The 15221-nt window shown below is 38.4% G+C and overlaps 1 protein-coding gene across 3 annotated transcripts in view; it reads left to right on the top strand.

Annotated features, from left to right (window-relative positions):
• Window positions 1–15221, top strand: part of ITPRID1 (ITPR interacting domain containing 1) — a 103947-nt gene that overhangs the window by 41661 nt on the left and 47065 nt on the right. For all 3 annotated transcript variants that reach the window (XM_019726210.3, XM_088797667.1, XM_019726208.3), the window contains exons 7-9: window positions 1229–1431; window positions 5080–5645; window positions 8288–8345. In XM_019726210.3, the coding sequence (XP_019581769.3) occupies window positions 1229–1431; window positions 5080–5645; window positions 8288–8345 (827 nt within the window). The remainder of the gene's footprint in view (window positions 1–1228; window positions 1432–5079; window positions 5646–8287; window positions 8346–15221) is intronic.

The raw sequence follows: 15221 nt of genomic DNA, 5'->3' as shown, positions 1-15221 counted from the left end.
GAGATCAATAAGACAACAGATTAAATCTTTCATGCACAATTTAGATTTCTCGAAAGAATTTTTCTTCTCCCTTGAACCTCTTTTATATTAAGATATCAATTGATTGGCACCCGCAGTTCTCTAGTTCTTTTCAATGATTCAGACCTTCAAGCCTAGCCATTTAAGGCCCATAGTAAAGGTTCATGGCTGATCTTTTCTTCCTCGAACAAGTCAGCTAAGCACCAGATCCCTATGTCACATTAGAACGTGACAAAGGGATGGTGGGTGGTGTCTGGCAAGTGGGCCTGCCCAGTGAGACTATTGGTGGCTGTTGTTGAATGTGTAAATGGCTAAATAAACAAATTATAATTAATCCAATTTAAATGATGGAGTTATAAAAGTGAAATTATCCACACTATCTCAAATAAGCTCCTTAGTGTTGCATGTGAAGTAAGGGCCCATGAACTTCAACAAAAGAACCGAGCAAACCTAGAAAAACCTCATCAAAAGTTCTGATTCCCGTAGAGTCCATGAGTTCTACAAGGTCAATAGCACCGTCGCCGAGGAGAACTGCAATAATTGGGAAGTGAGCTTGTGTACATAGATATAATATATCATTTTAAGTGCCAGAGCTGAATAAAACAATTTGATGAAAGCATTTATTATTTCTCAGCCAAGTCCATAAATATACAGAGCATACTTTAACCCTACCTAAGGACTTAAAAATCATTGTCTGTAAACATCACACTTTGTAGTCTGTATATCCTCAACCAGTGTGTGTAACTAACAAAGGACGGGACTGATACTCTTTAAAGATATCCTTCTTTGAGTCTCATGTTTACAGGGTTTTTTGTTGTTGTAGTTGTTTTGTTTTGTTTTGTTTTGATTTTTCCTGTCTTATATTGCTGTCAACTACCCTTTCATTGTGGTTTTCAGTGCACTGCCCCTGGTTTCTGTCCCACAATCTTCCTTCCCGACTTAATTTCACATTTGCCTATTGGGCAATGGCAAGCCAGATAAGTAAAGTCATTGGTATTGCATGTAAGGCAAGCAGTCCCCGAGTGGGGGTGATGGACTGTCCTTCAAGTAAGTGCATCTGAACTCTAGGAAATACGACATCTTTTGTGTAGTCAGATTCCTCTTTCACTCAATTTCTGGAACACTGGGTGGTTGAGGTGACTAGAAAAAAAATGACTGTTGGTTAAGTGAACTGTTACTGGATAATGATATTCACATATTTTTACTGCAGCATTCCTGAATGGCTGGAATTTTGGGAAGAAGATCCAGTGGAGATTCTCTTGGATCTGGGGTTTGGTGCTGATGAGCCAGATATCTGCACACAAATCCCAGCCAGATTCCTGAGCTGTGACTCAGCAGCCAGAGGAATCAATATCCATGTTTTCCTTGAAGCTCAAAAGCAGCGTATGGACATTGAGAACCGTAACTTGTATGGTAAGTGAGGACCACGTGACGTATGAATTTTAGCAATGGTAATTGTTACACCTGCTGCCCCACACAGTAGAAGCCAGTACTATGGCACTGGCTTTTGAGTAAAGAAAAAACTTATTGCGGGGCCAGCTGGCAAGGAAACAAGAGGTAGAGCTCAAATCTGTCTCCTGATCCAGGCTTTGAAGCAAGATATAAGGGTTTGAGGGGAACAGGCTGGTGTGCGAAAGCATTGGCAGGGGCATTTCAACTGGGGGGCTTTGTAAATTGGCCATTTATGGTAAGAAATGGTAAGGGGCTTCACACCCAACCTTCCTAGACAACGGACCCTTTGCTTCTGAAAGGGTTCCAGCATTCAGGTTCCAGTTGTGTCCCAGGCTTTGGTTCCATGGGGTGGAGAGACTTTGGTTCCAGGTGTTACTGGAGGTCATAGTTCTCTCCTCAGCACATGCTTTGGCCACATGAGTTGCTATTTTGTTCTGTTTGTCCCTGATAAACAACTCAGTATCTTGTTAGAAGGCCAGTTTGAGCTGGTTCTGCAGTGATGCAATGAGTGGGGGTCGGGGGGTGAGCCACTGTATCAGGAGAGGTGGTCTGAGATGTGTGGAGTAGCAATCCACCCCTGTGTTGCGGTGGCTTAAAACGGAACCATTTATGTCTCGATCACTCTATATGTCCACTGCCAGTCGGTGCATCTGTTTGGGGGCAGAGACCTCTGTTCCATGCTGTCCTCAGTCATGAACGTGGCCCCACCATCTGGAACATCACTGGCTGCAATGACAGAGAAAACGTGGAAGTGGAGAACCATCCTGACTCTTACCTCCTTCTGCTCAGAATTTACACGTGTCAGGGATGCTCAGATTTCATTGTCCAAAATAAGTCACGTGACCACACTTAACTCCAAAGGGGAGAGAATGAGCAATCTCACCATAGGCCCAGAAGGAAGAAAATGGTCAATACTGGTGAACAGCACTCATATATACCATAGCCACACACTCAGGAAGCAGAAAACCCAGGATCTGACAAGGCTTATCATGAGTGATAGGTGAGACCTGAATTTCCTCATCTGTGAGGCTTAGAACATTACTTATTTCACCAGGAGCTCTAAGTGGTAGTTATGAATCTGCCGTATCTCCAGATTTGTAGATGAACGATGCCTACACCTCTTAGTTATCATGCCTGCTGCTATCTTTCCCCAGCTGGTGGTCAGTGGAATACTTTTATCTAGGACATTATTAAGGATATGTGTACCATGCTCAAATAATTTTGGGCAAAGATGCCTTGCAGTTAAGCAGGTTTGTTTACTACAGGATTTGTTAACACGTTGAGGTGCACTTTTGGGCTCCTAGAGGGGATGAGTACAGCATTTTCAAAGTCATTTAAATACAGAACTCCCCCTTGGAGGAGCAATCAAAAACATCTGCAAGGGATAGAGTTTGTAGAATTCTGGACGGAAGAAAATACCAAAATTCTGTTTCTGAAATCAGTTCCTTTAAGTAAATAAATTCACTGAAAGAAAGTGAGATAAAATGTTTCTCTCAAACATTTCTCTCAGATTTTTCATGTTAGTTTGTTTCCCCTGTCTTTATGTGGGTGAAATGGGTCTTAAAAATCTCAGCAATGAGATTTTCAAACAAGGGCATAGAAACCTGAAGGTGTTGCAACGTAATATTTCTTTACCTTTTAGAAGGAATTACTATTATATCGGCTGTTGTCTTCTCCTCCAAGTCACGTGGAGATGCAAGTTCTTTAATCAATTCTTTATTTGGGGAGAATAGTAACACCAATATCTGAGGAGCATTTGCGCTGTCTGTGAGGTTAACATTTTACAGATGAAATTGACACGTGGCTTGTAGAGGAAGCAGGAGTCGGCCCTAATCCTAAGGTTGCGGGCCTACCCTTATTTCCAACACTGTGCTAACAGTGCATGGCCACTATTCCTACTCAACACTTGCCAGTACGCTTTTGATTCAGGAAAGTTGAGAAGGTCAAATGTAAAACAAAGAATAATAAAATTAGTTGATTGTTGTAAAGACAGAATGAAAAAGGTTGTCTCATTCAAAATCAATATAAGAGGTTCAAATTTCAGGGCATGAGAATCATTGTTCCGTCTACCCAAAGGCAAAACAAACTAAAACCCACTCATCCAACACTTCACACTATGTGTTCCCTGAATTGACTGCACCAATTAAATTGGTAGCTTTTCGTCTCAGTCTAAGTATAAAAATCTGCCATAGGATGGATGTTAAGACAATAATAAAAGTGGAATTGCGATTCAATCATACCCTTCGGCTGACAAAAGAGATTCAGTTTCAACTAAAGCTGAATTTGGTGGTGGTGATGGGGGGCAGTCAGAACGCTTCTGCAAACATCCAGAACCGAAGAGTTCCTCTAGGTCTTGAACAAATATTATAGTCTTCTGTGAGAAACCCATCACATTTTTTGGAGAAGGGTGAATAGTCAATATCTTCCCCTTTCAGGTGGAGGAAACAGGCACAAAAACATGCTCAGGAAAGAGTAGCATTGTTGGGACGCAAACAACAGAACAGAGGACAGCATGCTTACCCACCGAGGTGGCCTTTATCATTGCTGAGCTGTGTGACCCTACGTGATACCCCTGGGGTTGGGAGAAGGCTGTGTAATGAAAACAAAATGTTCTGTTTCCATTACCATGGTTTTTATAATCTGGAAATACCAAAAGTATTTTTCACTATTTTTTTTTTCAAAGTGGCAATGGGTCCTGAAATCAGCCCTTACTGCGTTAGTTCTCTCCCTTGCGCTAATTAGGTCAATCGGCATATATTGCCTAAATGATTGAGGGTGGATGATCCAGAAAGACTTACAAGTTGAGAAGCACATTTGTTAGGAAAGGCAAAAGGATTTTCCCATTAACGATCATCTTTTCCTATAAGACTGAGGACGATATCTTTCCTTCCTGAGTCTTACCCATTTATAATTTTAACAACTGATATTTATACAACATTGTGCTTTTTACAACAGATGTGAGAGATGCTTAAGACAGTTATTATTACCCTCTTCTGCAGATGAAGAGACTGACCATTTACTATGTGCCTGGCACAGGGCTAAGCACCACATATCTATTAATTCATTTACTGTGCAGTCACACTTCCAGTGATTGGTTGACCTGGGATTTGGATGCAGGCCTTCTGACTCCATATGCCATGATTTTTCCACACTTTCAGACGACAGTATAGATGAAGATGATGGAGGTCATGATCTATCGCCTGAAGCTGTACAAGAATATTCAATCTCACCTCATCTGAAAGAGCTGGGTTCACTTTTGACATTCAGTTTAATTTACAAGATTAAACTTAAGATTCATCTTTGCCTGTCAATTTTATGGAATAACACATAAAAACTATAGGCATATATGAATCTATATAGTTCTGCATATTTGACTAAATATAAAAGGCATTTACTTTCCCCATAACACAGTGATACCTCATTATGTAGGGGAATTACCTCAATGATAATCATTGTCATGTACTGAAAAAAACTTGAGTTTCAAGAGGTTATAAAGTCCTTCCCACCTTGAAAATCACGTGTTAACCAACCTGTTCAGTTTTGACTACCTTAGTGCAGATTCACTAAAAAGACCCATTCTAAAAATCGTGTGTTTCTTATATTATTCAGGCCGTTTCCTACAGATAGAAATCCTGGACCATGTGGCTACTGCCTTTTCATCTTTGCTGAATGATGTTAACATCCTGCAGAACAAAGCTGAAGAGAAAGATGGAGGGGAACGTGTGCAAAGAACCTCAGTGAGTGAAGCCCAAGAGCATCACAGAGGAGCAGGTGAACTTTTCAGGAGAGCGTCAAGGCAGACCATTAGGAGGACCTGCAGTAGAGAAGCACCAAAGTCATTGGAGATGAGGAAAGAATATTCCATCGCCTCTGCAAAACCAGGGGAATGTGGAGCCGAGTTACCAGCTGTGACAAACGACCATGACCAACGTCATTTGTCTCCTTTGACAGAGCATTGGTCTCACCAAGCCTCTGATGACTTGAAACCTTGTCATCCTCCCCGAGCTCTTCTGAAGAAGCAGTGGCCTTATTCACCCATGCAGGCTTCTCCTTCCTGTGTGTCTGAGGGGTCAGTCAAGGACAAAACTCCGAAAGAAAACTCCATTCAGACTAACAAGCTCAAGAGCTTGTCCCATCTGGAGAGCAAAGCACCAGACTCCTTTGAGATGGAAGAGGTCAGTGATGTACCTCTGTGCTCAACTTTTAAGAGGAATAACCCTCACCAAGGCATCTTTTGCCTTCCCGGCCTCATTTCACCCCTTCATCTTTCAACCCCTTGGTGATAGGTCTTATTGTTCTAAACTTACGTTTAGTCAGGACATTTAAGGTTATTCTAGCTGTTTCGATCAGAGCTAAACTAGTAGGAAACCAGCCTTTGCGTGGTCTGATTCCTTGCTCACAGCTGAATCTACAGGTTATTTCTGACTTTGCTTTTGCTCACTGTTTTATTATGCCGCTCAGGATGCTTTTATCTCCTCTAGCTTTCCATGTTTCACCTTCTTTAAGGGGTCAGTTCACCTCCTTCCCACTCAGTGAAACTCCTCCTCTATATCGTCATAGCTTAGGAATGGGGACCTTGTTTTGATAGAGACTGTGTGTGTGTGTTGATAACACCCCCCCACCCCCCACCCACCGCTAGATTGTGTGTGAGAGGCTGTATGTGTATGTAAGGCAGACAGAGCCCTCAAACAGATAGAAAAGAAACTCAGTACTTGGATTTTGTTTTCTTAAAAGGTGTATTTAAAATGTTACATCCTCATCACACAGACTGGGGGAAAAATATTTGTTTCACTCAATACCAGTAGATGGGTAAACGAAGCAAGCTTGTGTAGGTTGCATCTTAAACAGGACTGAATGCCAGATTTAATAGTCATTTTTCAATGGCAAATTTAAAAACACAACTATAAGAAATGAAAAATATGTGTGAAATTGGCAGATTATCATGGCATTTTAAACATAAGCCAATGTGCTTAAATATCTAGCTATCAGAATGTCAACTATGACTGGCCAAATTTTGTCTCCAGATCAATCCATGATGTTTTCCCCAAAGTCCTATAAAAGGCTGATTTGGGCAATATTTGGCTAAGTTCTCAAAATTATGGTTCCAATGAAATTGTGCATAGATTTCTAATACAAAAAGCAACATATTTTTGTATTTAATTTTACTTAATAAAATTGAGTCTTTTTCTAAATTCCCAAATATATTAAGAGAATTTAATACTTAAGAAACTTCTGCAGTTGTAAACCTCAAAGTAGGCTGCTCCTTTATGTCCACAATAAAACATCTTTAACCTTTCCTTTCACTTGCCTATAGGGATCCTGTTCTAGAACTCATATGTAAGAATGTTACCACATTATTAAACAATACCAATTGGTATCTTGATTAGATAGGAAATGTTTCAAAAGTTATAACTATTTCTTTATCTTTAATTTTTTTTAATTGATTAAGTTTGGCTCAAGTAGAATAACACAGGAACACACCTGGTTTCCATTTTAAGTTGTTTCGACTTTGTTTTTGTTCTTTTTTCAATAGACAAATACATACTTTACATCGCATTAAGTGGATTTTTTTCCATGATAACAGTCACAGCAAAAATTTTTCTTATTATAGTTGTAAATTTACATGATACACACTGGTTTTAGTTACAAAACAAAAATTATCTTAAGACATAAGTCCAGTTACAAGTATAAAATATTTCTTTGAAGAAAAGAGATAAAAGATTAAAAGGAGGGAATAAACATTTCTTATTACAATGCTGAGCTGTATCTTTCCATTCCTCTGTTTATTCCTGGGTTAGAGTCATATGTATTATACTGTTTAAAATGCTTATGTCCTCTGATTCAGCTTTCAATATTGAGACATTAATCCCAAATAAATAATAGGACATGTAGAAATAGATTTATGTAAAAGGGCATACATCTCAGCATTATTATTTGCAAAATTTAGAAAATATCCCAACATGGGAAAATCATTAAGTAAGTTAATGTACTTTTAAAATATGGCCTATTATGCAGTCATTAAAGATGGTGTTTTCAAAGAAATTTTATGAAATGGGAAAAAAAGTTCCCCTTCAAAATTTTGAGTGAAAATATTTGACTACATAACTACATCCAGAATAAATGTATTTTTAAAAAACCTGCAAAGACATACTCTAAAATATTACCAGTAACTGTTTTCCTACCCTTTTAAACTTTTTATATTGATTACATTTCTACAATAAGCAATATTATTTTTAAAGAAATATTTAGTTTCAACAATAATTTGATTCTCATTATTAGAATATTATTTATTAATTTCTTAAAAGAATTTTAAAAATAAATTCTGCTCTATCAATTTGGAAATCAAATTTTCTTTGAACTGTCTAAGGTTTATAGAGCAACTAAGTTAGGAATTTTCTGAACTGCTGTCCATAAATTTATAAAAAATGTCATAAATACATTCCCTAGGGAGCTAAAATTAAATATGGGAAATAACTTGCTTGCTCCAGCTATATTTAACACTCTTTGGAAGCAAAAAAAAATGTATAATACTAAATAATAATAACAATGTTTAGTTCAAATGTCACATGTTCCAGGTGGGGCCTCTATGCCTCCCACCAGAAGTGATCTTTCCCTTGTCCTGTCCTGAGCTCCTTTAATTCTTTGAATGTTTATCTGAGTGCCTTGACTGCAGCAGCCTGTGAGCTATGTGAGTTCAGAACTCATGTTTAATCCTCATAGCATCAGCCAGTGGCACTCATTATATGTTGACTAAATAAATGAAGTGAATTTGTTATGAAAGCGTTTCTAATAAGACTGATGCATTTTGGTGTCTCAGGTCCAGAGCTTTGAAGAAGAGACTGGTAATCCTCTTGACCTGACTTCAGGAATTATAGGTAAGAATTCACCAAGGTGTGCAGTGCCACCAATGGTCTTTCAGAAAGGGAATGTAAATAACTGCTGCTCAAATTTCTTAATATGTGGAACTCAAGTTATTGCCAGGTGATGTCACACCTACTACTACTGCTACTACTACCGTTTTCTACCTGCTACGATTTAAAACCTACTAGCAATATAAATGTACATGCACATCTCAAAAGACTGCAGCAATGTTCAGTATCACTGGGGCTAATGTAGTACGTGGTTTGTCTAACATTAACTCTGTACGATCTGACCAGTAGAGTGGAACGGATTTCTCATGGGACTGGGACTAACTGGGTGAATCCTTTCTTGCTTCTCTTGCCAACTGCTTGATGTTGCACAAGTCATTTTTATTTTACTGGGTCTCAGTTTTCTTTTTTTTTTTTTTTTTGAAATCTGTTATAAAGAGATAATTTGTATGTTCTCTGCCAGCACTTATATTCTAAATTAAGTGATTTATGACCTTCATATTAAACTCTCAGTGGAAACAAGTTGCCTAGATGTACCTTTCGAAATCATCCCTTAGAATGATCTCTTATTGTCCTAGACAACAGAGAAGTCTTTCTCTACTTCTGGTTCTTACGCCCCCATTCAGCCATCATTGTGATTCAGCATTTCCATAATCCTATAAGAGAGCTAAAAGTAGACAGGAATTAGTGAAGCAAAATAAAGCAGATGAAGCTAGTGCATTTCCTGGAAGAAAATATGCAAATTTTTAATTTAATTTAGTGTGGTGTCAAACACATCTTTTTCATTATAAAGTGTATGTATGGGCCTCATTTTGCTAAATGCTGTTTAGAAATTATGCATTAGTAATTACAGGGTCCTGCTGGTTACATAAATTGTTATCCTGCTCTTTGAAGTAATTACCACATAACCTGCATTGAGGTTTATAAGACAAAAATAAGCATCTGTTTTCCATTTAATTGAATGCTTCTCAATGAAGCTGGAGGTCCCCTTGCCAATAGGAGCTGCCTTCCTTGACATTCAATTAAGAGGTCTGCTGATATCATGTTAGTTACCCCATTCATTCCAAAAAATGATTTGGGAAGTTAGGCGAAAGCACTAATCTACATTTAATCTCAAATTTAAAGAGCAAAGTAAAATGGGTGAAGGTTAGCCTAATGGAGAAAATCTGAATCACAGCTAAAGCAAATGCAATTTTGTTACTTTCAAAAACAGTGTTGTTAACCCCAGGAAAAGTAGGACTGACAAAACAAATAAAAAACAAAACTAGTTGAATGAATGGAGAAAGTGGGAAAGTATTACTGTGATATATATGAATGAATTACATATATAATCAAATATATATGAATGACTTTTTTGACTCAAAATTTAAAAAGTGACTTCATTTAAAAGATGAAGGCAGTAGAGTATTTTGACTGATAGGATATGGTGGAAGTGAGGCTGTACTACTCCCAGAACATAGCCTTTAACCCACCGGGCTGCTTCCTGGCTCTTGAGATACCTGCTCTTGCAACATTCCCTCTAGAAACCCAGCCCTCATGTTGTGAAAAGCCCAGCCACATGTGGATGCCACGCTGGTAGACAGCCTTGAATGAGCTCCCTCCCATATAAATAAGCCATCTTGGGTGTCCAGTGCAGTCAAACTTTCAGATGATGCCAGGCCAGATGCCATCGGACTTCAACTGCATGAGAAAATCCAAGTGACAACCACATAGCTGAGCTGAGTCAACCCATAGAACCATGAGAGATAATTAGCTATGGTTTTAAGTACATAAGCCACACGAATAAATAAAGGCATGTGATAAATTCTTCAAATACCTTTAAAACTAAGTTAAAAGATATTTTAAAGATTGTATTTCATCTACTCATACACAGTGTTCTGAATATTAACAGGAAAAAAAAAGTATATTTAAGCGTTTTCCTAAATGAATTTGAGTAAAATCTTATAAAAGATGGGTACACGGCCATAAATATACCATCCTCCCTTCAGCCCTGAAAAATTATCACTGAAATGAAAAAGGAACTTAAATATAAAGAGGAAATAGAAACAGTGCTATTAAAGGGCGGGGGGTGGTGGTGGGGGAGAACTCAATTATCCATATTCCAGAAGCCTTGAGGTATTTGTGTGGAATACTGGGGGTGCCAAAAAAATGTATACAAGGGGACACTTTGGTCAGTGTTACTCAAGCAGTAGTTCGCCATAATCAGAAGTGTCTGGACACCGATGGTAACCACTTTGAGCACCTCTTGTCATTGCAGAAGTCAAATGTGACTTGTATTCATCTGTTGTTTTCAGTTTATATTGAGTATTACAATTTTAATACAATTTTCCTTTCTTACAATGTGTACATTTTTTGGCACCCTCTGTATATTGTAGATGAAGTTGTAGACAGTTCTATAGGAAGAGCTCACTTAAGAATTAAAGAGACAAGTCCACTTCAGTACTGTATTAACACATTGAGGTCATAATTTCTAAAAGAATCTCATTTACCTCTGAAATTGGACAAGATGTGCCTTTCTTGTCACCTTATAAAATCAGCAAACACAGTAAAATCATCTCAAGACCTAGCAGTTTGCAATTAGAGGCTATTTCAGAAGAAATGTTTACCAATAAAAGTATGTCTACAAAGAATTCTTAGAAATCCTCAGAAATGAATATTCTCAGTGAGATATATGACGATATTGCTTCTGTGTAAGAGAATAATCTCCAATGAGTAAACATTCTTTTCATATAAAATACACAATGTCTGATTTTGCTCCTGATAATGGCGAAGTAACCTCTAACAGGCCAACCCTCCCACAGGTAACTATAAACTCTGTATAAAACATTTTAAAAATTCCTACCCAAAGGCACTGGAGAGTGACCAAAAGCAAGCAGATATTGGAGAAAGCTTCAACACTTGAAAAAAAGAATGGCACTGGATGAGTTTTCTGTTTTTTAAAGACTTTTAGCCTGAAGGCAGGCTCTAATTGACACCATTCTAAAAAATTTATAGAAATCGACAGTCTTGTTAGCTAGAAGAATCAGAAGACAGTTTGGGGCCATGACACCAGCTGGAAAGTTAGGTGAAAAATCTCAGAAAGGAGAGAGAGCCGGGGAGGAAAATTCTGAATCTGGGTATGAAATCTATCCAAATCTCTAGCCAATTCTTGAAGTAAACATGCATGGGGAAAAGTGCAAGAATCTCTACTAAGGCTAAAAGAAATGAACTGATATTTCCAATTGGAGTTTGATTCTAGCCAGTTTTCCTGCCTGCTAAAACAACACACCAATCACAATGTCCAGGTACAATAATTTTGTATTTATGAAGAAAGAAGAAAATATAACACGTAGTCAAGAAAAAGGCAATTCATGGAGACATACCATGAAAAAACTCAGATGTTGGAATCAGCATACATGTATCTTAAAGAGCTTATTATAATCATGATGAAGGATGTAATGTAAACTGTGCTCAAAATGAACAAACAAGAGAAAAATCTCAAGAACAAAATAGAAATTATAATAAAGAATGAAACGAAAATGCTGTAAGTGAAAACTATAACTTCCAAAACACAAACTTTATTGGATGGGCCTAACAGCAGATATAAAATAATAAAAGAAATATTGATGAACTTTAACACTCATGTATATCAGTAGAAATTATCCAATAATCTGAAAAACAGGAGAAAAAGACATAAAAATTATATTTTAAAAATTATCTGAATTTCAGGAGCCTGTGAGACAATATCAAAACATTGAGTATACATGCCATTGTGATCAGAAAAACAAAGGCTGGAAAGAATTGGGCAGAAAAAAAAAATTTTTTTGAAGAAGTAATGGTGGACAGTTTCCCAAATTCACTCAAAGATTTACAGATTCAAGAAGCTCAGCAATTCCCAAGTAGGATAAATACACAGAAAAGTATACTTAAATGATGTTATGTTTAAACTGATAAAAAGAGAAAATATTCTAAGCAGGTACAGAAAATTTAAATATTGCATGCAAGGGAATAAAACTGTGAATGACTGGGCTTCTCATTAGAAGCTACGGAGACCAGAAGACAGGAACTACAAGCCAGATTCTATATGCAGCAAAATACTCTTCAAGAGCGAACATAAAATACAGACATTTTTAGGTAGAAGGAAACAAGCTAACATTATCAGCATACTTGTAGTGCAAGCAATGCTAAGGGAAGCTCTTCAAACTAAATATGGATGGTGAGTTGTGGTGTTTCTACCATATGTCAATGTAATACATACGACAATTATAGAATGGAGTAGGGGAGGTTGGTAAATGGACCAATATAGCTGCCAGGTTTCTACATTTTGCATGAAGTGGTAAAATATTAAATTTAAGTAGACTGTGAAAAATTAAGGATCTAATGCAACCCCTAACAAAATTACAACAGTACAGCAAAATGCTGACAGAAAAATTAAAATATAATTCAAAAAACACAATGATGACAGTAAATGACAGACTGAATACTGCAGGAAAATAACAGGATTATGAAAGTATGAGACATGTGAGAAATTATTTAAGAACTGAGTGGAAAAAGAAATGAATATAATAAACAAAATGTCAAGGGAGACAGATTCAAGGAACATTACATAGCTGTAACAGGTGGTTAGAGTTAGACTCTTTGCATCTTAGTTTTGACTGAGGTTCTAAAAACGATCAGTATCAGATACAAAGTCATTGTGTGACAAATCAACATACGCATCTTTTGTACAGAAATTGTAGGATCTAGTTCCACAAGTCTTGAACCTTTCAGCCCATTGTGTATATAAAGAAGGGACACATTGTAGAGAAAGGAAAGATTGGAAAAGATATTTCATTAGCGAGCACTATTTCATTAACGCCCATCTGTGTTCCCATTCCACCATTTGGAGTAAGATGCGTGGTGCTAACTTTTAACCCCGAGCCGTAAGAGGCCTTAACGAGACCACTCACAGAGCAACTTCCTCATATTAAACAGTCACAATGTGACAGGCAAGTATGTATTCTAAGCGCTTCACATGCATTACATCATTTAATCTTCAAAATGAACCTTTCAGGTTGGCACTATTATTATCCCTAGTTATTAGATGAGCAAACGGAAGCACAGAAAGATGGAATACTCTCCATAATCTCACAGATAGTAAAAAGTGGTTCCAGGTCTCAAACTCAGGCTATCTCGACCCAGAGCCTGCACTCTCAAATGCTGCACCACACAGTTTTGAAAGGACTCCCCCACATTTGGAAGACACATGTCTCATGCAGGAGAATAATAATTCAGGCTGTGGAATGGAGTGTGACTCCAGGTTGGAAGCTTCTCAGCAACAGGTCAAGATGGCAAGAGAAGAGTTGACCACCATATTTCATCAATTATAACAATGTTTCCTTGAAATCAAGACATATCTTACAAATGATGGCAGGTCAGATTTTAATCAGCAGAGGTCTTTTTTCTTTTTTCTTTTTTAGAAGTACATAAATAATGAAAGTCTTAAAATTAATGGTACCTAATACTATTTGATGACAGAGGACATAGAAAAAAGGAAGTGCCATCTGACCAAACCATTGATCCTGCAGCCGTAACACGTACATGTGATTGGTGGGTTTCAACAAAGAGACAAACAGGGAGACTTAATTCTGGTCATATAGCAAATCAGAAATATTATCAAACTGGATTTTCTGAAGGCAGAAATATAGCTGTTGAGAAGTGTTGGATGGAAAGTTTGAAGAAAAGGTGGAGGAAGGATGGGGACTTTCCTCCAAAGAGAAAACAGGTGGCACCAACTTGGGGGACTGAGGAGTGGTTTCCCCAAAAGTATAAGCACGCTTTAGAAAGACCAAGAATGGGTAGTGCCAAATCCTAGGTTTAGAAACATCAGGGAGAAATGACCACTCTCAGGACAAAAGGGGCAGAAGAGGGAGTATTGATTATTACCAAACTCAAGGGGTTCATTTGCCTGCGCACATCAAGGCCCAATGAGACACGAACAGGAGTTTGCATCAAAGAAAGGAGATTTAAGGAGATGGCGCCAAGCCCGGAGACAAGATGAGCTAGTGTTCAGAGACCTGGCTCCCCGATGGCCTCCAGGGAATAGGTTACATGGGGGGAAATCATCAGTCATGGTAGCTAAGGGAGCTGGGGTCGTGGGCTCTACAGATTGGTCAGGGCTGGAGTAGGTGGCATGAGGTCCTTATATCAGTCAGGGCATCATTCTGTCAGGTTTTGAGGGGGTGTGGCCAGTAGGGTCGTTCCAGCTTTGTGGGTCTGGAGCTGACACACAACTGAGGTCAAGATGTTATCTTTAGTTTAACCAAAACTCAGTTTCCGTGGTCAGTAGACCTAAGGCTTTGTTCCTCAGACTGTTGGGTGCTGACCAGAACCTGATGTCCTTCAGGATTAAGGGAGTGGATGTGTAGTACATGCAGAGATAGAAGGAAAAGGAGAGAAAAGAAGCAAGTGACTTATGGTGCTATTAGGCGACACAAGGCCAGTTTGAATCAGGGAGAAAGAGAAGAGAAAAAGCAATGTTGAAGAAATGAAGCTTTTGCAGTTACGTGACTGGAACCTGGAGTGGGTTGCTGTACGGAAAGCTGCTTTCTGTGGAGCGAGGCAGCCAAGCCGTGGAGGCAGGCGGGAAAATCAGCACCCCAAGTTCCCTCTCCTCCAGTCTCCAGTGGTCAAACCCAAGCTAAAGACAGAGATCAAGGAAGATTCGTATTTGGTCCATAGGAGACAAAAACACAGAGCTGGGTGGAGAAGAAAGGAGAGCGCATCTGGAGAAGCAAATAGAAAGTATTCAGCACAGGACGCTAATGTCTTCACCTCAGATACAAGGCCGGCAAATACTGATTATAGCTGATGGGCTGAGAAAAGGTTAGATAGATAGATAGATGATAGATGATAGATAGATGA

Source organism: Rhinolophus sinicus, chromosome 4 (assembly GCF_057876585.1).
Source record: "Rhinolophus sinicus isolate RSI-liver-muscle chromosome 4, RSI-T2T, whole genome shotgun sequence".
Classification (NCBI taxonomy): domain Eukaryota; kingdom Metazoa; phylum Chordata; class Mammalia; order Chiroptera; family Rhinolophidae; genus Rhinolophus; species Rhinolophus sinicus.
Note: the sequence above shows the minus strand (reverse complement) of the source record. Positions and strands in the feature narration are given on the sequence as shown.